The sequence below is a fragment of the Centroberyx affinis genome, unplaced genomic scaffold (genome assembly GCF_046629955.1).
Source record: "Centroberyx affinis isolate AG114_WGS23_722 - 3 ecotype Tasmania unplaced genomic scaffold, CSIRO-AGI_Caff_v1 ptg000536l_1, whole genome shotgun sequence".
Taxonomy (NCBI): domain Eukaryota; kingdom Metazoa; phylum Chordata; class Actinopteri; order Beryciformes; family Berycidae; genus Centroberyx; species Centroberyx affinis.
In genome coordinates this window covers 36300-62797 of record NW_027279184.1, presented here as the reverse complement: position 1 = coordinate 62797, position 26498 = coordinate 36300, and the positions used below count along the sequence as shown (strand labels likewise).

At 40.4% G+C, this 26498-nt stretch overlaps 2 protein-coding genes across 2 annotated transcripts; one reads left to right on the top strand and one right to left on the bottom strand.

The window, feature by feature from the left end:
- The first annotated feature begins 7403 nt into the window (after positions 1 to 7403).
- Positions 7404 to 8342, top strand: LOC139642855 (olfactory receptor 6N2-like). Its single transcript, XM_071517888.1, has one exon. It carries the CDS (start codon positions 7419 to 7421, stop codon positions 8340 to 8342), a length of 924 nt encoding a protein of 307 aa, XP_071373989.1. The 5' UTR covers positions 7404 to 7418.
- A 7021-nt stretch (positions 8343 to 15363) lies between these two features.
- Positions 15364 to 17237, bottom strand: LOC139642851 (olfactory receptor 6N2-like). Its single transcript, XM_071517884.1, has 2 exons — positions 17219 to 17237; positions 15364 to 16298 (listed from the first exon to the last, which is right to left on the bottom strand). The coding sequence occupies exons 1-2, from the start codon at positions 17235 to 17237 to the stop codon at positions 15364 to 15366; spliced, it is 954 nt and encodes a 317-aa protein (XP_071373985.1).
- Between the last annotated feature and the right edge of the window lie 9261 nt (positions 17238 to 26498).

Below are 26498 nucleotides of genomic sequence, written 5' to 3'. Positions count from 1 at the left end.
TGTTACTTGTGGTGTACCGCAGGGTTCCATTTTGGGCCCCATCCTGTTGCTCCTGTGCTCCCTCTTGGTCATATAGTTAGAAGACATAACGGCCCTCATTTATCAATCTAACGTAGAAACCAGCGCAGATCCGAGCGAAGAAATCATCTTACGACAGGGTTCACGTGTCATTCATGAAACGTTCATATCTCGCCAATCACAGCGTAAGAATGATCGGGCGTTGATAAATGTGGCGACTGAAAACAATCGTCATTTAAATATCACGCCCCTAAATATTCTCGATTTAGAGGCCTCGCCCCCAGAGTTTATGACATGGAGATGTGTAATACGTCCAAGAAGAGAAACTTCTCCGACCTCGAAATAGAAACTCTAACGTCGCAATTCCAATTGAACCAATTAGTTCTATTTGGCAGCCTGAAAAGTGGCATCAAAGGAAGTCGGAAAAATGCAGTATGGAAAGAAATCACTGCTGCGTTGCCGTTGACAATCAAACTCCAGCTGAGGTTTGAATATTTCATTTATACATCCGTGATATTTATAGCCTATATATATATAACAGTAGCCTAATATAAATCTTTTTTCGCAATGCTTTACATTTAGGTGAAGAAAAAATGGTGAGACCTCAAACAAGTAGGCTATCTCAAAATGAAAGAGAAATTAATCTTACACCAGAAAACTGTTAACCCCGTTATTGCAAACAATTTGAAAATACCTTATGTTAGGGATAGGCTATATGACACATAGTCGATGTAGGCCTTTACAAAATAGAATATTTTGCCACAGGCTACATACTGTATTTTTAAGTGATGCATATGTGGCTGCATATGCTTAGATGCCAGTCAGAATGTATGGTCTAATAACAATTCTCCGACTCAGCCAGATTTGCTATGCTGCACCGCAAGTCCACGCTGACTGGAAAACTTGCGTACACGAGTTGAGACTTGACGTGAGATTTGATCGTAGCCTCCGCTCACGTCCAAATTGATAAATGCCGAGCTTTGCGTGGAAATGACTGTATGCCCAGTTTTCTGTCGTACGTTTGTTTCGTAAATGAGGGCCAATGTCTCTTGCCATTGTTATGCTGATGACGGTAAAGCCCAATGGTGCTGGTTGCTTGACCTCCCTAAAGCATTGCCTGGCAGATATTAAATCTTGGATGTCACACAATTTCCTCTTACTTTCCTTACCTTTTTTTTTTTTTTTTAACAATTATTTATTGAGTTTTAAATCTCATGTTAATGACAAGCAGCAAGCAGGAACAACAGTATCATCATCATCAAGGATAATGAAAATATAAAAGTGATAGCTAACAATAAAAGCAAAAAAGAATGCCAACCTTGGTTAAGATGGATAGAAAGAAAATTGGAACGGATTACTGAAGTGAGTAATAGCACGGGTACAATTGTCAATGGTGTTACTGTGAGCATTATTAACCTTAAAAGTGGACAGCTCAAGCTGTAATATATCAATAAAGACTGTATTTCAGGTCTCCCGTAATGGAAGATTTTCCTCAAACCAGCTCTTGATTATTGTTTTCTTGGCAGCTGTCGAGGCTTGTAGCACCCAATAATGTAATAATTTCCTGAAAATGTAATAATGCCTGAAAATGTAATAAAATTTGCACTTAACTTGATCGAAAATGTAATAAAACCCAATAATGTAATAATTTGACCAATAATGTAATAAAATGTCCTGACTGATATTGTAATAACATTTTACCGATAATGTAATACCTTTCAATATAATAAAACCCAATAATGTAATAACTTGACCAATAATGTAATAAAATGTTCTGTGTTGTAATAACATTTTTATGTTTATTTTTATATTTCATGTTTGGAAATGTAAACTCTCTAGAATTTGAAATTTACAACAGATGGCAAGTGGTACGTTGTTATCAGGCAAAGATGCATTAAACTAAAATCCCTATCAATGGGAAATGAACCCGCCCATACCCATGTTGATTGGTCGTTGTGCAAGGATCATCCATTAGACCAGAGTGGATCTTAGATTAGACACCATCAGAAGATTTGTAAAAAGTAGAAACTTTTTGACTCAATTGCACCCCCATGGATTATGATGGGGGGATCCAATCACGGATTTTCTAGTTTTTGGCCTGACCAAAAAAGTTTGAGAACCACTGCTTTAACTTAAGTATAATTTCTGGGTACTTTTTACACCCCTGGTGATTTATTTCCTGATAAGGCAAAGTTAACATTACTTCTAAAATCTAGCCTGAAGCCTACCACTTTATCCTCATATCCTATCAAACTCTTTCTGATATCCTACAGAAATCTGCAGGAATTGATGCTGTGACATTTCATACTGTACCTTGCCAAGTGATCATATAAAACTTCAATGCAGTGTGTAGCTAGTGCTGGAAGTATTTTGTGTAGCTAGTGCTGGAGGTATTTTGTGTAGCTAGTGCTGGAGGTATTTTCAGTTTAGCTCCACTAGAGCTACACCTAGTGGCCAAAATGATTGGCTGTTAGTTATATTATTTTGACTTAATGAGGAACACGCAGAACGACAATGTCAATTGTCATAAAGTACTATGTCATTTTGAAGCAGAAAGTGTCATAACATATCAGTATGACAGTATATGTCAACTGACCATTATGTCACTTGACATAGAGGATGATGTCAATTTGACATTGAAAGTGACATAATAACCCTTTATGACCAGGTGGAACAAACATTTATAACTGGTTATGTATGTTTATGTCAGGTGTCATGTAGTGCGTATGTAGGTGTTATGAATGCTTATGTATACCCCCTTCAAATGAAGTGTTACCGAAAGCATGTCCCTGAGTTTCTGCCCATGTGCATATGGCTGTATGGAGCTCAAAGTCTGCACTTTAACCTAATAGTCATTCTTTCATTTGAAATCCAATGTATATAACATTCTTAAATTCTTAAAACACAAAATGTAGAACTCTGGACTGAAAATGAACATCATCAGTTTTGAAAAAAAACTAGACCCACCTGAAAGGTATTACATTATCGGTAAAAAAGTTATTACAATATCAGTCAGGACATTTCATTACAATATCAGTCAGGACATTTTATTACATTATTGGTCAAGTTATTACATTATTGGATTTTATTACATTTTCGATCAAGTTAAGTGCAAATTTTATTACATTTTCAGGCGTTATTACATTTTCAGGAAAGTATTACATTATTGAGTGCTACAAGGCTGCCAGTAATATTCTTTTATCATGATAGGTTATAACTAAATTAGGATTATAACCAAACAGAAACAAGGCTGGACAGAAAGGTAGAGATTTAGAGAAAAATTCCCCCAACAATTCAGCCACAAATGTCCATAGATGCCTAACCGGGTTACAAAACCAAAACATATGGGAGATATTTCCTACAGCATAGGCACAACACTCCTTCCATAAAGACTAGCGTAAAGAGAAGACCATTTTGATAAATCATTTCTGATTGGGATTGAGGACAGATCATAATTTTCTTTTACAATACGGGAGAGACTAGGTCAAATTTGAATGCCAAGATAGATGAAGCCTTTGGAATCAAAGGAGAGTGGGGGTGGTAAAGATACTAGCATAGCAGTGGAGTTGAGTGGCATAATAGCAGTCTTAGTCCAATTGATTTTATAGCCAGAGAGGATACCAAATTCATTGATTAATTTTAATAGGTGGGGGAGTGAATTTGAAATGTCTGAGAGATAAAGTAAAATATCATCAACGTATAGTGAAATTTGATGTGTTGTGTCTTTGATGATGATGGGAGATATTAATTGGTTTTGTCTAATTGATTGGGCAAGAGGTTCAAGGAAGAGGGCAAAAAAACTGGGAGAGAGAGGGCAACCCTATCTGGACAACGTAAAGTCAGACGCATCCGGGTGACCTGTTTGAACACGTGCAGTGGGACCATCATAGAGTGTGCGGACCATTTTATTTTGCATTTTGTAAAATAAAAGCACATATTCAGAGCTTCCATGTTCAAGTTAGGCTACTAAATGATAAATGGACATACTAACAACATACTGATCACTGATATCTGATCACTAATATGACAGATTAGGATGAATAGGATTAATTATTTGTCCTTACCTAGTGACAGTAATGTGTCTAGTACAATCCAATGGGAGCCTAAAGAAGGGAAATATGCCAGAATCTGCACTGCACTCACATTAACTCTCTGAGTGTTGAGCAGTGTTATAAATTGCTGATTAAAAAGTGTTACCATTTACAAATGCCTTTAATACAGTTTGGAGAGCAATTTTAGGTTTCACTTTCATTGTAGTGACGCTGACTTTGCTAGCGCTTAGACCCTCAAGTGGCGACAGGCGGTATAACCGGTATGGCCGGTGTTGAGGGAAACACATGTGCACATTTCGTCACGTGGTGTAACACAGTGTTGTCATTTGTGCAGAGCACTTGGTTTGACAGATATCCCTAATGAGCATGTGACAGAATCGTTGTCATTTAGGAATGAGATCGCATAGAGGTATGAATCCAGATCACGTTTTTAATACGATTAATCGTGCAGCCCTATCAATATGTCAGTCAATCTCTAGCCAACTCCTACATCCTGTGGGGAGAAAATGAAGATCTGAAGAACATTAACAGGTCTAAGCACTATTATCATATCTTCCTCCTGATTAAGTGGTTGTTATTACTGCCATCACCACAAGTCCACAGGGCTTAGTTTTGGGCAGCTGGTATACACAACTTCTATACCAGTTGCGCCCACACTTTTTCATCTACTGTCTACTGTGACTCATCTGGTTAGATCTACTACAAAAGTCAAAATATGTTGCTTACCTAGTCTCCCTACATGATGCTGATGACAGTGCACTGAGAGGGTGGCATTGAGAGGTGCTATTGTGCTTAAAAAAGTGAAGCCCGAATATAAGACGACCCTGATTATGAAAAAAATCTTGTTTTTAACAACGAAAAGCATTTTTTGGCAAGAATTGGCGCCATCTGCTGTTGTGAATATGTAATAACATTTAAAAGCCTGTCTTACCAACTCAACTCGACTCGACTCTACTCGCCTTTTTTGGTTTTCCATTGGGCAAGTACCAGGTACCAGGTACCATATTACCTGGTACCTGGTATCTGGTACTTTTTTTGGTAGCACCTCGAGGTTCCAAGCAAGCTGAGGCGATACCAAAAGATGACGTGAAAACACTGCAGACTACTGATTGGTCAGAGAGAATCGTCATCATTGCACGACAAGGGACATCCTGCACAAACCCGCCATATTTAAATTTTTTAACTTAATTTAACTTCACTTAATTTTAACTTAATTAACTACTATTAAATAACGCTAGCTGCCAGGTTAGCTTACCCTCTTGCTTCGCCTTTGAGCAACCAGAGTCGTCTCATCGTCTGAGCTTTGATGTAGGATTTCTCAAACGCTCTGTTTTTTTCATCAGTCTTTTGTCTTGCTGCCTTCAGCCTCTTCTGAAATAAAATCTGTCTCCTTGCTGTGACTAACAGCCAGCCTTCGATACCATGCAGTGGAAAAGCGGCATTAGTCAACCAAAACATGACATGTCACAACCACAACCAGTGCTTAAATGGTGGAAGGCACTTTTAAGCTGTTAAACTTGATAAAATGGCTAGATATAGGTAGTTCCAGAATTCCTATCTCATACAAAGCTACACTACTAGGACAGCTCAAAGTAATTTCCTGACATATGAGCTCACCAGCCTCTCTAACGTCTTGAGCCACATTAACAAAGGCAACGGGCCCAACTGCAAAGACCAGAACTTTAGCTCGCCTAGTAACCTTGATCTCTCTATGTCCTCAATGCCTCCAAGTAGCTGCTGTCGTATCTCCTGAACCTGCTCCCTGTCATTCAGATTTATATCATACCATCTCCCAAGACTTCTGACAAGCTTCTCTAGAACTGTTGGTATAGCTGCCTCATCTGTGTGAAACCTTTTGGCTGCCAGCTTCCCCTTTCAGTAACTGGCCACTCTATTGGGCCCTCTTCAGTCATGTCAATGTCAGTGTCTGTTATTGTTTTACCTTCCTGTGAGTCAACTTGTGTCCCTGCTTACACAGACTGGGGTATTGGTACAAACGGGCATTGGTAACATTTTATTTCACTAGTGCACTGTTGACTCTCTATAACTTCAATATAATATTTAATATCATTTCTTACATATGGAATTGTTTTATCAGTCTAGTAACTGTTATATAACCCTAAACAACCAAGCTTTTTATGTGGCTAAACTTAAACCTAACCCTAACCCTAACCCATTCCTTTCATGTGGCTCTACTTTTTTGTCTTTTTGCTTTGTCCATTACATACCCTGGATGTCACCAAGCTCCTGTACCCCTAATGACAGTGGGAATTGCACCGTATGAACTTGGAAGCTGTGTGGAAAACTGACTCATAGCCAACAAGTTTGGCGTGCACAAATGCACTGTAAAGTTTGTGTACCTATTTTGGAAGAGCTTGGTGCTGGTTGCGTAAGATTTAGTCAAGGTACCCACATTGGTACAATGCTGCGCAGCGCTTTGAAAATGTGCACCACATCCCTCAAATATACCTGTCCCGCTGCCTTCAGATGTCTACAGGGATTGCATCAACCAAAGGAGAAGGCCTCATACATTCATGTGGTTTCACATTATTTACCTGTTCACTTGTACGGCGGGATTCGGACAAAGAGGGTGAGTAGGGCTCCGATATTTTCTGTTGACCGTCACGTCTTGCTTTGATTATTCCAGTCTTTTTGTTTAATAAACAGTATAAAACGCATCCAGACTTCAGTATGGATTTGTTTGAACACGTCACAGTTAAGAGCCTACTTAGCCTCTTAGCAGCCTTTTTCATTAAAAGTAGTCGCTACACCAAATAAAGCCAAGAAAATAGCACAGAACGCCAGCACTTGCGCTAAAATGTGGTCTGAGTAGGCAGGATCGCAAGCACAATTTTCAATACCAAAATTGCACTGTACCACACGATTAATATTGACACTCCATTTTGGTGCGAGCAATGTCATGGCGAGCCACGAAAAGGTCACTGTGCATGATCTGCGCTGGCATGAAAATAGGACCCTTCATCTCACGAAAAAATTACATGTGGACCCACCCTTGTCCAAAACCAACGAATTTTCAGGCCTCCCAATTTTGTTGAAGTTGCTGACATATTGGAAGGTCCTGGTCCTGAGTGTTTAATGAGATCCATGGAGGGTGAAACAGTCTATTTAATACATTCCACATACTCGGACAGTTCACTTTCTGAATTCTGGAGATGACTGAGGAGAAGAAACACTAAGTGCATTTCAAGGTCAGGTAACTGTGAATGAATAATGCTATCCAATACAGGCTATACATTGATGTAGTATTATATGATAGTAAGTAACTGAATTAGGGCAATTAACTGATTAACTTTTTTATTTATTGACATTTAGTTATTCACAGCCTCAATGGAAGATGAATTAAATGTAACATATATAACTCTCGGAGGGCATGTTGAAGTGCACAAATACAGAATACTTTATTTTGTGATCTTGTTTACAGTATATATCCTGATAATCTGCAGTAATTCCATTATTGTATACCTAATCTGTTTTCACAAAAGTCTCCATGAGCCAATGTACATTTTCATTGCAGCTTTGTTACTGAACTCTATTCTTTACAGCACAGCTATCTACCCAAAGCTTTTGATTGACTTTCTATCTGAAAAACAGATCATATCTTATCCAGCCTGTCTCTTTCAAAGTGTTATATATTACTCTTTTGGTGGATCAGAGTTCTTACTGTTGTCAGCCATGGCTTATGACAGGTATGTGTCTATATGTAAACCTCTGCAATACCCAACTATCATGACAATAACAACTGTCAAAATTATTCTGGTGTTAGCTTGGCTTTTGCCTGCTGGTGAGGTTACAGGGACAATTTCATTGAATGCTAATGAAAAACTCTGTAAATATATTTTGAATGGAATCTTTTGTGACAATGCAATTTATAAACTTCAGTGTGTGAGCTCAACAGCTCAAAATATATTTGGTGTGGTCATTTTGCTAAATATTGCACTTTTACCTATGCTTTTCATAGTTTTTACATACACAAGGATACTTACAATTATCTACAATAGTTCTAAAGATGTCAAGAAAAAAGCTGCTCAGACATGTCTACCTCACCTGCTGGTTTTAATCAACTTTTCCATCTTGTGTACATATAATATTGTTAAAAATAGACTGGAATATGATTTGCCAAAAACTGTACATTTAATAATGACTTTACAACTGGTTGTATATCATCCTCTCTTAAATCCAATCATATATGGACTCGCAATGAAAGAAATTTCCAAACACCTCAAGACGTTGTTCTGTCAAGCGAAATACTGATAACGTATGTACAGCAATTTCTTATGTAATAATCATGCATTATTATTCAAAGGCATTTCAGATAGCCATTTGATTCTACAATTAATACACAGTAAAAAGTATGAACATCTCCCACAAAATAATGACTAATATATTTGCTACACTTAAAATTGTGATTACTTGCAAAATTACACCTTTTTATTCTATCAAGCTTCCCTATCTTCTTACAGGGATAAGTGAGAAGTGATTTAACAGTCAACAGTAAAATGCATTAAGGCTGAAAACATGTCAATCCTAACCTTGAGCACAAAATTGACATTCATTTTTGTACATTTTTAATGATGAGTAAATAAAATGATATTCAAAGAACAAAAGTTTTTTTCTGGTGCTCACTGTCAATGTGATGTAGTTGAGATTGTAAGGTCTGTATTTTATTGACATGGTGCACTACCGTATGGTAGGCCTACATAGTGCTCCACATACTATTTTACAGATTTTGAATAGACAATATAATGAATTGAAAGTAGCAAATGTTTCTTATTATTTATGATCTTAGCAGTTCTCTGCTGATCTGTTGGGTTCTGCCATTGAACAAACACCTGCTAACTTAAGAGAGAGTGGTATTTTAGTTCCTCAAGCTGGGGCTTTGGGACCTGTGTGTTTTGCCCCTGAATGGAACAATTGAATGCCTAGGGTAGGGCTATTCAATTAGTTTGGAATGGGGGCCAGTTCATGAAAAGGATCCCAAATGAGGGGCCTGAGAAATATGGCTTGAAATATGAGTAATCACATTAACAGCTACAGATACAGTAAAGTACAACAACATAGGAGTGCATATATTGTATTTTGTAAATGCATAACAACAACATCAGTGCATTGTTTTGTATCAAGACACATAGGCCAAACGCATTTCTACATTCAAATGGCAATATACACCATGTTCAGAAATCAGTCCAGGTGAGCCATATCACAGACATTTAGAATTTTACTCATCTAACTAACAGACAACATCCACTTAAGTGCACACAACTGTACCAACAAAACTTGACAGTCCCTTAATTGACCTCTCTTGACAATGTTGATACAGTTTTGATACAGTACAAATTGTTGTTCTCAGAAACATCAAACTGTTCCTCTGCTCCACCTACTGGCTAGAAGCAGAAACACTGCTAAGGAGATTTGATGACTGAATACAAACAGGGCTTTTCATTCTAGTGTTTTTTCCTTCCTCTTTTTTTCTTCTAAATTAGAAATAACAATAGTAAAATAGACTGCCCCCAAATAAGTCCACACACATGGACTACTACTCACATTTGCCCATGGAATCTATATTGAAATTGCATCAGACACCTTGTAGCACCCAATAATGTAATAATTTCCTGAAAATGTAATAACGCCTGAAAATGTAATACAATTTGTACTTAACTATATCGAAAATGTAATAAAACCCAATAATGTAATAACTTGACCAATAATGTAATAAAATGTCCTGACTGATATTGTAATAACATTTTACCGATAATGTAATACCTTTCAATATAATAAAACCCAATAATGTAATAACTTGACCAATAATGTAATAAAATGTCCTGACTGATACTGTAATAACATTTTAATGTTTATTTTTATATTTCATGATTGGGAATGTAAACTCTAGGCTTAATGTAGAATTTGAAATTTACAACAGATGGCAAGTGGAACATTGTTATCAGGCAAAGATGCATTAAACTAAAATCCCTATCAATGGGAAATGAACCGGCCCATACCCATGCTGATTGGTCATTGTGCAAGGATCGTCCATTAGACCAGAGTGGATCTTAGATTAGACACCATCAGAAGATTTGTAAAAAGTAGAAACTTTTTGACTTTTACTCAATTGCACCCCCACGGATTATGATGGGGGGATCCAATCAAAGATTTTCTAGTTTTAAAGGGGGGGCCTGACCAAAAATGTTTGAGAACCACTGCTATAACTTAAGTATAATTTCTGGGTACTTTTCACACCCCTGGTGATTTATTTCCTGATAAGGCAAAGTTAGCATCACTTTGTGTTGAGAATGGTACTGTCAAATTTCTGTGAGCACACAGCCTAATTGTTTTGGCAAGCGTGGGAAAATAACACAACTGCTGAGCGCCTGTCAATATTACGTGGTAGAGACAGGAACAGATTTAATTCTATGAATATGCTACGTTGAGTAAAGAAGCCAAACTTAACCATACTTGTTTTATATGTTTATTTCGTTACAATATCCCACAGAACAGAACGTTGAACTCAACATGACATGACAGGGCAAGTCAATCTAATCGAAACAGCCATTTAGGCTACAGTAACTTCTCCTCAACTACTCTCCTCAACAACGATCTCAGTTTAGCTCCACTAGAGCTCCACCTAGTGGCCAAAATGATTGGCTGTTCGTTATATTATTTTGACTTAATGAGGAACACGCAGAACGACAATGTCAATTGTCATAAAGTACTATGTCATTTTGAAGCAGAAAGTGTCATAACATATCAGTATGTCAGTATATGTCAACTGACCATTATGTCACTTGACATAGAGGATGATGTCAATTTGACATTGAAAGTGACATAATAACCCTTTATGACCATGTGGAACAAACATTTATGACTGGTTATGTATGTTTATGTCAGCTGTCATGTAGTGCGTATGTAGGTGTTATGAATGCTTATGTATACCCGCTTCAAATGAAGTGTTCCCGAAAGTTGTTTTGTTGGATTGTGGTTGTTTTCATGAGGCAGTGTATTGTTGGAAATCTGTGGTATAGAGAGTGAAGAGGAAGATTTAGGGAACAGTTACCTGGGATCCCCAGTGCTGCTCAGAAGCTTATCTGACCTGGAATGGTCTCCCAAGGAGGAAGTCCATCACCCACTCAATAAGACCAGGATGTAGCTGCATGTCCCTGAGTTTCTGTCCATGTGCATATGGCTGTATGGTGCTCAAAGTCTGCACTTTAACCTAATACTCATTCTTTCATTTGAAATCCAATGTATTTAACATTCTTAAATTCTTAAAAAAAAAAAAAGTAGAACTCTGGAATGAAAATGAGCATCATCAGTTTTGAAAAAAAAAATGACCCACCTGAAAGGTATTACATTATCGGCAAAAATGTTATTACAATATCAGTCAGGACATTTTATTACATTATTGGTCAAGTTATTACATTATTGGGTTTTCTTATATTGAAAGGTATTACATTATCAGTAAAATGTCATTACAATATCAGTCAGGACATTTTATTACATTATTGGTCAAATTATTACATTATTGGGTTTTATTACATTTTTGATCAAGTTAAGTGCAAATCTTATTACATTTTCAGGCTTTATTACATTACTATTACTTTAAATTATTACATTATTGGGTGCTACAAAGCTTTAAAATAAAATATAAAAAAATTAAAAAAAAAGAAATTGTATCAGACATTTGACATTTGAATTAAGAATCTGTAGACAAATTTTACAATTTACCAGTGGCATCGCCAGGGTCTTTCTTTCGGGGCTTAAGCCCCGAATATTTTGAGATTAGCCCTGAATATTTTTGATCAGTTAATATGTCCTCAGTGAAGTTTTACATTGTTCAAGATTTCTGCGGGGTAAGTTCGAGTTAGTAGTCAGAGCGGGCCGGTTATTTTACGTGAGCCAGCTGTGAAGCCCGGCTTTGGGTGCATCGCGGTACATGCCAGGACACAAATCGAACTCACCTGTCGCTGCTTGCTATGTGTGTCTGTTTGGTAGGGGGCTCTGCCAATCTGTCATCGTGTAGTTTGAGTCGAACTAGCAATAGGCTACGTTATGGATGATTTTAATCGGTCGGTCGGTCCTAGTCTAGATCAGAGAAGGCAAGGTGGGCTACAGCCAGGAAACACGATGTCAGGAAAAGACAAGACAGGTTATGGATCTTCTTCACGTTTTCAAAAGAGGAAGAAACGTAAAATATGTTATAGGTTAGTTTAATCAAGTGATTGATTATCCATATCTGGAAAGACAGCAGAAATCAGGCAGCTGTGTGGTGGCGAGCTGACTAACAGGCAGCCAGATGGACACTGGAGTGTTAGCTTGGACTGACACTTGGTTCATAGCTTCATGGTTAGTTTTTTTTTAGCTCAACATCTTCAATATAATATTGGATCACTGTAAACAAAATGTTACTATTTCTCTCCAGTCAGCTGGTTAGTTAGTTAGTTACTGAATCCTCCCATTCAGGTCTACTTATGTGGGCTGCTTAACATTAAATGCAAAAAATAATTCTTTTCACATGAAACATCTATATTATTTTCAACTTAAGACATTGTTTCCATTAAACTTGAGAAAAAGTTTAAAAATGTAATTTTTAATTTGTGCCTCTGTATATTTTACTATGCTGGTAGACTCCTCCAGCCATTCAGAATGGATTAGGCTTTTCATGGTGATCTTTGATGTGGCATTGAAAATATCAGCTTCCTAACACAAGGACATCACAGGTTAAATAATTTACTCCTTAAAATGAGTTATGCTTAAAGTTAAGTTTCCATACGTAACAAACAAACCAAAGTAGCTCACTATTAGGTTGTAGTATCTGTTGTTGCTGTTATTTTAATATGTAGGCACTGTACTGTCTGTTGTTATTGCTACTTTTAATATTGTAAAGCACTTTGTGATTCTGTATCTGTGAAAGGTGCTATACAAATAAACTTTACTTACTAGTAATATAGTGATATAGGTAGTGAAATATATGGAAATATAACTTTTGATTACATATAACTCACTGGATTACGATCGGATTGGATCTTTTTTTTACGGTAGAAACAGATGAGGAGTGAGGAGCACATACTGTACATCATATAAACATCGAACAAAAAGTTCGGACATTTGTGTTTGGTAGATTATTTCTCTGTTGTAACAATGCTTCTTGGCAATACATTTTATACCGTTGGAAAGCCTGTTTATTTCCCTTTTAAATGGTGCCTCATTTGTAAGGAACATGCATTTGTGGGATGAGCAGCACAGCTGAGTATGTGGGTTGCGCTCATGTAAAATTTGCCAAATCTTCTCTGCCAATGCCAAACAGCTTATTCTGCTGTTGCTATTGACTCTTGTTTGGTGTTGTTTGGTGGATTGGATGATTGAAGTCTATCAGTAACAAGGAAGAAACAAGACATATTGGCAATTTTACAATTTATTCATTTAACAAACAGTCAGGAGCCTCAGTAGCGTGTGGAAGAACCGTACACAGCCACAACAGCCTGGCACCTCCTCCTCATGCTGGTCACCAGCCTGGTCACACACTGCTGTGGGATGGCATTCCACTCCTCAACCAGGATTTGTCGCAAGTCAGCCAACGTGGTTGTGTTGGTCACTCTAGCACGAACAGCACGCCCAAGCTGATCCCATAAGTGTTCAATTGGGTTGAGGTCAGGACTGTTGGTAGGCCATTCCATTCTCTCTACTCCCAAATTCTGGAGGTAGTCTCTGATAAACCCCGCTCTGTGGGGGCGAGCGTTGTCATCTTGGAGGATGGAGTTCGGTCCCAGACTGTGGGGATATGGGATCGCCACTGGTTGCAGAATCTCATCTCGATATCTCTCTGCATTGAGATCGCCTCCAATGATGACAAGCCTCGTTTTTCCAGTGATGGAGATGCCGCCCCACACCATCACACTGCCTCCACCAAAAGGTGTTACTCTATTGGTGCAGCAATCAGCATAGCGTTCTCCCTGTCTTCTCCACACTTTGACCCTATGATCCAACTTCCGTAGGCAGAATCTGGACTCATCGCTGAACATAACGTTCCTCCACATGTTCAGGTTCCAGTGCAGGTGCCAATCAGGTACCTGATTGTCAGCACCTGGGGGTACCGGAAGCTCAAAACAAGAGTCAATAGCAACAGCAGAATAACCTGTTTTCATGAGTGCAACCCACATACTCAGCTGTGCTGCTCATCCCACAAATGCATGTTCCTTACAAATGGAGCACCATTTAAAAGGGAAATAAACAGGCTTTCCAACGGTATAAAATGTATTGCCAAGAAGCATTGTTACAACAGAGAAATAATCTACCAAACACAAATTTCCGAACTTTTTCTTCGATGTTTATATTTAAAGTTTTATATTAATTGATAACTGTGTCTCTGTTCAATTTTTGCAAAACCTGAAATGAACAAGAGAGAGGAGGAGACAGAGACAAAGAGAGATGAGGGGAGGAGACAAATAAGTGTCAAGAGAAGAATTCAGGAGGCCGGCCTGAAGAGAGAGACAGACAGACTACAGTATATTGTATCACTGTTGGCCTGTACAGACTGCTGCTCAAACTGTTTACTATGCTGCTTCATTTACACCCATGTATGTTCATGTCAAATTACACCAGATTGATGCATTTTGCTGTTGAAATTTGTAAAAAATTCTCCCGGGGAGGATGCCCCCGGACCCCCCTACTATGGTTCTGTGACTTCCTCTGGGCTGAGCCCCGGATGTTCTGAAAACGCCCCTGCAATTTACCCTACACAGAACACCATAGTGATAAAGTACAAAGCTGGTAGCTTATATTGGCAATGAAAACCAGAAACATGTATATTCATAGAATACCGCTTTATTTTAACATTTTTTTATGCTTATTATCAGAATGAAAGCATTGTGAAAAGAGGTGAAATTATATATAGTGTCTAACTTGTGCCAATAAAATAAATATAGTATATAGTATGATATGACAAAATACAAAAATTCTCCTATTAGTTGTGCACTCTTTTGGGCAAAATTAAACCATTATTGTTTGATGAATAAAAGCAGCATTTAAAAAAAAAAAATGCAAAGACCAATATGCTAAAATGCCATCAAATATTTGCCATTTTCCAAACATGTATCATAATGAATATATTTAAAAAAAGAAAAAAGAGATGTACAGCGGTGATTATTTTTCCTTGGACATGTCAATACTTCTTGTGATGAACCAAGAACAAATTTCTACATGAAATGCATCCAAAAGGGACATATTACATATATCAATACACAATGAGCATTGAAAGAATGTAACATCTTGAGTTGGTATATTAATTTACTTTGTCTTGGCAGAGAAGGCTCTTTATCTGTTTAGAAATTTCTTTCATTTTCAGCCCATATACAATTGGGTTAAAAACAGAAGAACAAGAAATCAACAATAAATTCAAAATGAAATTAACCATCTGCGGTATAGATGTTTCAACTTTGACTTTGATAGTATCAAATCCAGACAAGATGGAAAAGTTGATTAAAGACAGCAGGTGGGGCAGACATGTCTGAAGAGCTTTTTTCTTTTCATTTTTTGAACTTTTGTAAATAATGATCAGGATTTTTGTGTATGTGAACAGTATGAAAAATATAGGTATAAAGATGAGATTTGTCAACACCAACAAACCATATCCTTGAGTCACTTTTGTGTCTCCACAAGTAAGTTTCGCAACTGAATAAAAATCACAATACAATTTTTCATTCAACAGAAACTTACAGAGTTTTTGTCTAGTTGCCAAAAGGGCTGAGCCTGCCAGTTCACAGGCCGGTAAAAGCCAAGCTAAAACCAGAAGAAGTTTGAGAGTTGCTGTTCTCATGATAGTAGGGTATTGCAGTGGTTTACATATGCATACATACCTATCAAATGCCATGGCTGTTAACAAGAGGAATTCTGATCCACCACAAGAGTAATAAAGAAAAGATTGAAAAACACAGAATGGGTACGATATGATCTGTTTTTCAGACAGGAAGTCAATCAAAAGCTTTGGGTAGAAAGTTATGCTGAACAGAACAGAATTCATTAATAAAGCCGCAATGAAAATGTACATAGGCTCATGGAGGCTTCTGTGAACACAGATTAGGTAAACAATTACTGAATTGCTGCAGATAATGAAAATAAAGATTGTTAGCATGAACACAAAATAAAAATAGCCATACTTGTGCACGTCTACATACCCTCCTAGAGTTAGGTATGTTGTATTTAACCCATCCGCCATGAAGGGAGAATTCTTGGATGTCTGTACTGAAATCAAAGGGATGAACACTGAATGAGAATCATGCATGACACATAAAAAACTGTCAACTTTGAATGTGGTTAAAAATATTTGTAAATACAAGTACCAGCAATTTGTGTTTATTCCATTCAGACTTACCTGATTTTTAAATGCACTCTGACTGTGACGGCTGTGAAGACACATTCTTCATGAAATGCACTGAATGTGTTGAGTGTCGGACATTTTTATGTGACAGTCTTCTTCTCTGTGGATCTTTATACCTCCACTTGAGACCAATTCCACAAAGGAGGCTAAGAAAAGCCAAGGTAACCTAACAAATTGATCAGGGATAACACAGTTCCACAAAGCCAAACTTCCAGCTAACGTAATCAGTTCAACTCAAGTCTGTTTTATCAAGATTAGTGTGTGTTCATAACTTTAAAACACAGGCCGAGATGTCAACCATGGAACACTTCGATTAACAATGTAAATAAGAGAGACTTGATGTTCAAGGCCACAGAGCAGCAGATGCTCATCAAATTGTATGATGAATAAAAATATAACAATAAAAAGGCAATACATTGCCAATAAGAGTTCAGGTTGTACAAAAGAGAGAGATTGAGTTACCTATTAATATATAAGATTTTAAAGGCTATATATGATATACAGTATGTGCTCATCACTTGTCATCTGTCTCTGTACTCTAAAAGAAAACACATACAGTTCAAAAATCCCTCTACATATTTCACAAACTCACAACATAATAAACTACTTCTGTTTGTGTTAGATATGGAATATGAACTTTAAGCGTAACATATTTTAAGAAGCAAATTATTTCACTTATCTTCTCTTAGAAGGCTGATATTTTTCAATTTAACATCATAGCTGTAGTAACACAAATCTTCATGCCATGGCCTACGCATTGGGAAAACATAGAGGTACATATTCAAAATCTACTTTTTAAAACACATTTTCTTACATTTAAGGGAAACTGTCTCAAGTTGATGTGGCCCAAATAAGGTGAATGAGAGGATGAACCTGACAAGAATATACTTCAGTATATAACTAACTGGCCGACACAAGAGACATTTTGTTTTCTTTTTCATTTAATTCAGCCTTTTTTTTGCCAGAAGTCCCATTGAGATTCAAAATCTCTTTTCCAAGGGAGACCTGGCATTTTTGCATTGGAAAACAATGAAGAGTTTGAAGAGTTTGTAGGGATCTGATCACGAAACTATCAGCCAAGTCAAGTGTCAATCCAAGCTAGCACAGCAGTGTCCATCTGACCACCACACAACTGGATGATATTTACCATATTGTCCATGTTTGGATAATCAATTAGGCCTACTTGTTTAGCAAGCACATATCCTACCATTCTTCCTCTGTTGAAAATGTGAAGATCCAAATATCCTGCCTTGTCTTTTCCTGACACTGACTACATTTACATGCATACTAATAATGGATTATGGCCAATATCAGAGTAAGGCATTACTCTGATTAAGATGTTTAGATAACTTGCTTGATTCCTTTAAATCCCATTTACATGCTACTTATGGTCTTTCAATTATTTGCAGGGGTGAGCAGTTTCTAAATCCATCCCACCACTTTATACTTCTATTGTCCCGCCATCAGCAATTCTACCACAACAAGCCACAACTGTGCTGTCCCATTTCATGTCTGTTGCTGTTATTTTTATCGGCCTATTCCAGTTGCAAAAGGCTGTCCTCTTGACACTACTGGGAGTCTTTTGGAAAGGAGCAGACTCCTTACTGGCAACACCAGTGGAACTTGGGTTGCCTTTGGTTGTGTGACGTTGGTACATGCGCAACTTGGTTTGAGTGGAAGAAATGCGATTACGGTGGATACATGCCTTTATAATGCGATTAAAATCGCAGTACTCCACATATCTTACCTCTTATGGTTACCCCAACTATGATTGGTGACTATGGTGACTAGGGGCAAGTGGCCTGGTTGCTGAAGAATGGAGTCGGGGACCTCAGGTGGACAGCCTGGGGGCAGGGCAGAGGCCGAGCAGGAAACCTCAGGCGGATGGCCTGGGGGCTCGGCAGATGGGTGTAACAGATCTGGAGGGTAACTAGGTTGCAGGAGTGAAGGTAAGAGCAGGTATGGAGGGCGACCAGCAGGCAGGACTGAATGGCAGAGCAGTGCTGGACGACTGCCAGGATGCTGGACGATGGCCAGGATGTTGGCGACGTAGGCGGAGCAGCTCTGGAGGACAGCCTGGATGCTGGCGACATAGACGAGACCGCTCTGGAGGCCAGTGACATAGGCGGGAATGCTCTGGAGGCCGGCGACGTAGGCGGGACCGCTCTGGAGGTCGGCGACGAAGGCTAGGCCGCTCTGGAGGTCGGTGGTGAGGCTGGAGTTCAGGAAAGGCAGCTGGCACCAGAAGATTCGGCTGCAGGTCGGGGCAGGCTGCTGGATAAGCATCCGGCGTCTGGAGTTCAGGACCAGAGTCCGACGGCTGGAGTGCGGGATCGGAGTCCGCCGGCTGGAGTGCAGGACCGGCTTCAGCTTCAGGTCTGGCTGGGCGTCAGCGAAGGTGGCCGACTGGGGGTCTGGGAGTTCAGGCTGCACATCGGCAGGGACGGCCAACTGAGGGTCTGGGAGTTCAGGCTGCACGTCGGCAGGGCTGGCCGACAGGTGTTCAGGCAGGACATCGGCAAGGACGGCAGGACGTTGGCAAGGACAGTTGACTGGGGCTCAGGCAGGACATCGGCAGGCACGGCGGACTGGGGTTCAGGCGCGCTGGGCAGCTGAGTCTCTGTGGCACTGGGCAGCTGAGTCTCTGTGGCACTGGGCAGCTGATCCTCTGTGATGCTGAGCAGCTGAGAGAGCCAGTGGCGTCGGGAGCCATGGGGACCACGTCTCCTTTTGGAGACTCCACGGTACCCCAATGACAAAGTTTGACCGCTGGGCATCAGGGCAGCTCTTCAGTTGTTGGGTAAAAGACTCCTGGGGTTCAGGGAATGCCGGATCTGGACAGGCAGGATCAGGACAGGCAGGTAGCGGGCTAGCCAGCTCCGGACAGGCAGGTTGCGGGCTAGCCGGCTCAGGACAGGCAGGTTCCGGACAGGCAGGTTGCGGGCTAGCCGGCTCAGGACAGGCAGGTTCCGGACAGGCAGGTAGCCGGCTAGCCGGCTCAGGACAGGCAGGTTCAGGACAGGCAGGTAGCGGGCTAGCCAGCTCCGGACAGGCAGGTTGCGGGCTTATTATCAGTAACAACCTTATAATTATCAACTGCTACCCGGTCCTTATAGGACATTTGGATAATTCCCCAGTGAAGAACCTCAGAGGTAATCAGAGTTACAGCTATGCCTAACAGAAGCTATCATGTAGTTATCAGTACCTACCCAGTCCTTACAGGACATTAATGAGTTTTGAGAGAAGAATCCGTGTGGCTCCTTTTCAAATGTCAAATCATTTTCAGTTATTTCACTGCAGCTACCATGTAACATCACCAGGTGAGCACCATATACTAAAGCAAACCATTCCCAGTAGTTTCATAGTAACTACTCAGTCCTGACAGTACCTACCAAGTCCTTACAGGAGATTAGTGAGTTTTATGAGAAGAATCCATGTGTGACCAATCCCAGTAGTCTCATAGTATCTATCCAGTCCTTACAGTATCCTACCTATCCAGTCCTTACATGCAGTGGCGGAGCCAGACAATTTCCATTGGGGTGGCCAGGCTGGGTCCAGTATTTACTTTGGGGTGGCACAGAAATTGGTGTCTTGTTCAGTTTTTTTCTGCGTAGCGTGGCGACATAGGCCAAATAGTCACTATTTCGGGTCACTCACCCTTTCGTTCACTCACTCAGGCAACAGTGACTGCTAAATGAGCACCGAGCTTACAAGTGCACCATTAGGAATCATAATGGGCTTGCGATCTCTACCGCCAGTTTCAGCGTCTGGTCTATGTTCTCCACTTGCCGCGGCGCATATTTCACAGGAAAACACCATAGAAACACACTATAGATGGTCATATCGCCATTAGGGCCTATATCACCACAGAAGCACAAATACATTAAATGATCAATGTTGAAGAAATGTTCTGGAGTCAGAGGTTCGTCTTACTTGAATGTATTGAAAGGAGATTCTTGCAAGAGGAAGAGATGCGCACAGCAGGAGGCTACGTACACTTCTTCAAAGAAGGCATAGTAAGTTATGGCACAAGGGTTACAGTGAGGTGACCATACACCATGAAACCTTACATTCCCTGAGGTGACCCCAGTTCAGCTGTTAATACATATGTTGAGTTGAATTCCACAATCAACAGGGTCTTCACTGTTGTTGATTAATCCATGAGCACTAATGCAAATTGGGTCTGTTATTGAATCGCCACAAAAGTAAACAAGGATACATGTTTAGGTTTGTTAATAGGCTATTTAATTTATTTAGGCCTATGTCATTATAGAGAGAGGGAGTGAGAGAGAGCGAGAGAGAGAGAGAGAGAGAGAGAGAGAGAATGAACAGTGTAAATAAAAGTACAGTGAGAAACAATGCTGACAGCTCACTCTACTTTTCCACAGCAGGGATTAACTTTCTATCTTCTTAATTTCTTCCTTTCTTCACAAACTCCCTCATATCAAAGCACTCACGTTTATGTACAACGGATTTCGAAGACATCAAAAAATAGGAAGAGAGAAATCTGCACTTCTGGTATGGACTGAGTAGTTACTATGAAACTACTGGGAATGGTCATGCCCGGATTATACCACTAGGGGGCCCCTGGGCATGCATGCATCCATGGGCCCCCTACCCCTGCAATCCCTCCCCACATTATCGACAGCTCCCAAACTGGATATATGCCCCGTCCATTACTCACCCAATCAAGTGGCCAAGCCCGTCAAATTATAGAGAAAATATTAAACTTATTGAATGTAGCCCACATCTACTTAAAGATGAAACGGTATTCAATGTATACTACAAGCAAGCATCACTGCCATTTATAGCAGGGTAATCAGAAAATAATACAGCAACCGGCAGGAAGGCAACATGATTAAACTACAACAACATTGCAAATACAATGTCAAGCAGTTTGGCAGTTTCCAATAACATACATTCTACTAGGCTATGCTTACATTAATAGTAAACAGAATTGCGTGTGCATATCCTCTCAAGTGCAGTGCCATGGCTATAACTTGTTTCAAGCCAGTGACACAAAGCAACGAATAAATGTGCAACTTGAAAAAAACAACAATGAGATCAGTGTTTCCCCAAGACTTTTTAAGGCCTGGTGGTATGAGACAACAACCCCCTTAAATAGATGTGGCAGGCAGGATGGCTAGCGCGGTCAGCTTCTGTTGGATAGCGCAGCAGCCTCTGCAATTTATATTTGCATTCAAATTTTTATTATCTCTGTGTTCAAGACTTAAAACAAAATGATCACAAGGACAAGATGACTAATAAACTCAATTTATTGCATCCAAATAAGCTGTGAAATATATGCCATAAAAATAAAGAATCCATTAAATTTAGCTAAATCATTGGTGATAAAAATCTAAAGTTATCATAAATATCAAAGAAACCCATCCAAAAAGCCATCCCAAATTAAGTTTAAAGTCCACTTTAACAAATTCATCCATCAATGAATGCATTCATACAACATTTCAACAGTTTTTGGTCTTAAACTTTAGGTCTACATACCAATGCGTTGTTTTGGGTTGGTTCCAATTTTGTTGTCCTTGTTGCTGTGCGCTGACACGCGACCTCAAACAAGCCACTTTTGCAACAAAGTAAATCCACAGCAAGCTTTTTGACAATACTTTTCCTAAAGTAGGCCTAACAACAACAGTTAGTTATTCAGTAAAGCCTGGGTGATTCAGTGGCTCTGGCAGATGCCAAGGCAGTGTTAAAAAATGGTGGAAGGATTTTGTTGGCCTGGCACGGCTCACCGGTTTAGGGGAAATGCTGAGGATATGTTGAGTCCCAAAGATAGATTGTTGTCAAACAATAACACAAACAAACAAAATATGTGCTCTGACCGTCAACACAAATGAAAGACTATATAGCCTTGCTGACAAAGCTTCAGGCTCGTAGCTAAAAGATCGATTTGGGGGGACTTGGCAATCAATTGGAAATCCACTAGTAGCCTACTGACTGATCAAATAAAGAATAATACCAACACAGCAACGGAATACGTGACATCGAATCATACTGAACATCAGTCAATCAACCAAAAAATGTGGTACCCTACCCAAGCAGTCGACAAAAAACGAGCACCAAATCCATATCAATATTATAAGGCCTCATACAACAGCATAGTCAACAGAAAGTAAAATAAATGTCATCCTACCTTAGACAACTGCCTTCTTTCCGGATTCTCTCCTGGAAAAGTCATCCACAACAGCACTGAAGTCCAGCTCCCCGACCAAATCTGACTCAATCGCCATAAGTGAAAGCGCACTTCTGTTGTAGTGCTGCTGTCCCATGGAGGTCCTCAGTTCATTTTTAATCCTGGCTAACTTTGAAAAGGACCGCTCCCCCTCGCAGTTGGTCACCGGTAGAGTGAGAAACAGTTGCAGAGCTATGAAAACATTTGGAAAAGTTGACTGTAGTCCATGGCCCATTAGAATTAGAAGCAAATTAGATGGAGATGCGTCTTGTTCATTTTTTTATGAAGTATGAGAACTGCAGGAGCTCATCTGCAAAATTTCCAAATCATCCAAATCCAAATCAGAGGGATAGGAAGACACAAGGGTCTCAGTTCTTGCATGAACATTAGCAGGTGACAAATCAAATAGCACACCAAAGGTATTCATTACATGGGAGTAGGTGGGCAAGACAGCTGGCAAGTTTATCGACAGTGACATTAAATGTCTTAATCTGAAAGCGGGTGCTTCCATCCTTCCGTGCGTCAGGCTCGGTCTCATCCTCGTCAATGATTTTCACTTACTTTTGCGCTTTGTGTCTGTTTTGAAAGTCTGACACACTCCTGGAATATCCAAAGCGGCTTTCAGAAACACCTCAAACTGGTCCCGAAGAGAAGCCACAAAGTCATGGAGAGACTCGAGCAAACGCACACTGGTGAAGAGGTCGATATTGCACCTTTGCAGCATTGCACTTGTAGTCTGGAAACGAGAGAGTACTGTCCCAAAAGGTAACCATAAATGCTGTCTGCAGGTCACGTAGTTTCGTGCACAGTGCCTCTGCTTCATGTGTTGTCTCTCTCTTTTTTCCTTCTTCAGCAGTAAGCATCTCCAAAGCCCGTCCTATTTGGGAATAGTTATTTTGCAGCGCTTTAGTAGAGTCAACTCCAACGAGTACTGGATAATGACTTGAGAGTCATTCCCACAGGGATTTCTGAGTTCCTGAACACTTTGGCCCACCTGTGAGTTGATCCACTGCAAAATGCATACAGGGACTGAACAAAATCAAAGAAGCGTCCTGCATTTGGGCAACTTTTTTCAATCGTGTTCATTCCTCAGGGAGTGTGCAGCGCATGGGATGTAGTGAATAAGGTTGATTTCTGTTTTAAGGTGGGCTTGCAGGCCATTGTATTTCCCTGCCATATTGCTGGCATTGTCATATGACTGGCCTCGGCAATTTCACAAATCCAATCCCAAATCTTGCACCATGGATTTAACACAACCAGCAAGGCTCTCCCCTGTGTGACAAAAAATTGGCTGGAATCCCAAAAAACGCTTGACCACCCTACCCTCCCTACTTATGAACCTAAAAATAAAGGTCAGCTGGTCTGTGTGCGCCAAATCTGGTGTTGAGTCCACTGTTACAGAGAAATATTTGTCATCTTTAATTCATTCACTATTGTCTCTTTCACTTGTTCTCCCATTACCTGTGTGAATTTGTTGCAGATTGTCAATGACAAATATGATGTATTGCCTCTCCCTTGTTGCCCATATTTCTGTATGTGTTCCGCCAGAAAGGTATCATATTGGCTGATTAATTCCAATATCCCCAGAAAGTTGCCATTCTGTGGTGATCCCAATAATTCATTATCCCCCCTGAAAGCGAGACCTCTCTCAGAGATGAATTTGATCACAGACACAACACGCTTCCTCCACTTGTTGAACTAGGGCTGAATCCACGGTAGCTCCCTTTGCCCTTCGCCATAAAGACAGCATACAAGCTACATGCTTCTTGGAACGCTCGTGCCCGCCAATATGTTCAGAATGTTTCCAGTCGCTAAAGTCACTGACAAAGGCATGATGCGAAGTGGAGAAGAGCTTACAGGCAAAACAATAAATATGTCCTGCAGTTGGGGAATATATCAGCCCTTCACACTTAATAATCTACCCATTTAGTAGCTGGCAATTACAGAGGTCATTGGTGAGAGAACGGCTTTTATCTCCCATGCCCCATGGGACCTACCCACCATCTCGGCGTGATGGTGGGTAGGTCGAAGCAAGGTTCTGGGAGGTGGCTGCCCCTCTCCGGATAAGTATGTTGAGAACCTGGTGAGTGCCGCTGTTCACCGCCCCCCATAGAGTGGGCTCTCTTACGGTCTTCCATGACAGCTCATCTGTCTTCTGTAGCTGGCTTTGACTGTTGGATGATGAATTACCATTTGCAGCAGCAATGTTAGCAGTACCAAGATCTGCCGACACCAATTTGCTGCTCCTGTTAAATTCTGTATCAACATCCATGCCTTGCTCTGCACATGTCGTTGCTCGCCCACAGTTAGCTACCACGGATGATCCTGCTACTTTGCCATCTGATAAGCCCTCTCCTTCATCTTCATCATCCTCCTCCTCATCTTTCAACATTTCAGCAAGCTTATGCCCAGCCGGGCTAACAGGCTCACCTGCATCACTGAGCATCTGATCCTCCTGCTCTTCCTCCTCTTCACCCTCGTCCATCTTTTATTTCACAATTTCGTCATTTGTGCTAGCCAGCTCCTGCGCCACCAGGCTAACATCACCAACCTCCTCCTCCTCGTCATTAGCATTAGCAACATTATCTCCTCCAAGCTCTGGATTCGCAAAAAAGGTGCTGATCCTCGGTACATTTTGCAACAGAGCTGCCTGTCTTGCACATCTCTCACACAAATGAATGAACAAACCAACCGACAAAACACACAGAACCTGGCTTTTAATGAGGTGCTCTTCACAAGCACCTAATAACAGAGACAAGGGTCAACTGTGTGCCATTTGAATGGATAGAGGCCTCTCGTGGATGATGCACAGACCTGTGCACTATCAGTGGTTTTAGGCAGTAACTCCCTGGGCCGGGGCTATTCAACTGGCGGCCCTGGGGCCGGGTCCGGCCCGCGAGGTAATTTGTACTGGCACTTTGAGTAGGCTACTTATTGCTTAAAAAAAAAAGAAATTAGCCTAGTTAAAAAAAATAACTGAAGTTTGTAATTTTTGTATGATCCTGTGTCACAATTATTTCCCACTCCATTTGTCCCGCCTCACTGTGTCACAACTATCCCTGTTTGTCCCGGACCAATATATCTATGGGACCAATCAATGTAAAAAAGTCATCCCTGGCTGACGCATGCTCTGCTCTCCACTCTCGCCTCTCCACGTGCTCTTCTTGGTGTCTGTGGTCCTGTTCTTGCTAGCATGTAGCCTGGTTAGTTAGGCAAAATGTCTCTTTCTACTTTACTACTAAAGTTGACTCAGAAAACAGGCAATTCGTGAATGGACAGAGAAGTATGTGTTTATAGCTGTCTGTGCGAGGCCCGTGTGTTATCGGTGTGTAAAGAATATAACTTGAGAAGGCATTTTAAGACAACCCATGCTAACTTTGACACCACTTTCCCACTGGGCTCTGATGCTCGCCACCAGAAGATTTTGGGGCTAACCTCATGTTATGAGCAAAGACATCGCACCCTGTTTCGGGCTTTTACAGAGCAAGAGAGAGCTACATTAGCATCGCTACGAGTGGCATGGATATTAGGCAAAAAGAAAAAGCCGTTTACAGACGCAGAGACTGTCAAGGAGTGTATGCTTGCATCAATCGAGGAGGTGGTTACAGATGAGAAAACCCGAAACAGCTTGATTGATTCGATCAAGAAAATTCCATTATCAGACACTTCAACCACAAGGAGAGTAGAGGCCCTTGCATCGGACGTCTTCGAGACGCTTTTGGACAAACTGAGGACGTCGGAGGTGATGTCTCTAGCTGTGGATGAATCAACGGACAACAGCGATGTAGCACAGCTGTGCCTCTATGTTAGATTCTTTGATGCCGAATGCTTTCGGGAGGATCTACTT

Coding starts and splice junctions, on each gene's coding strand:
- LOC139642855 (XM_071517888.1), top strand. CDS start 7,419: ATGGAAGATGAATTAAATGTAACATATATAACTCTCGGAGGGCATGTT.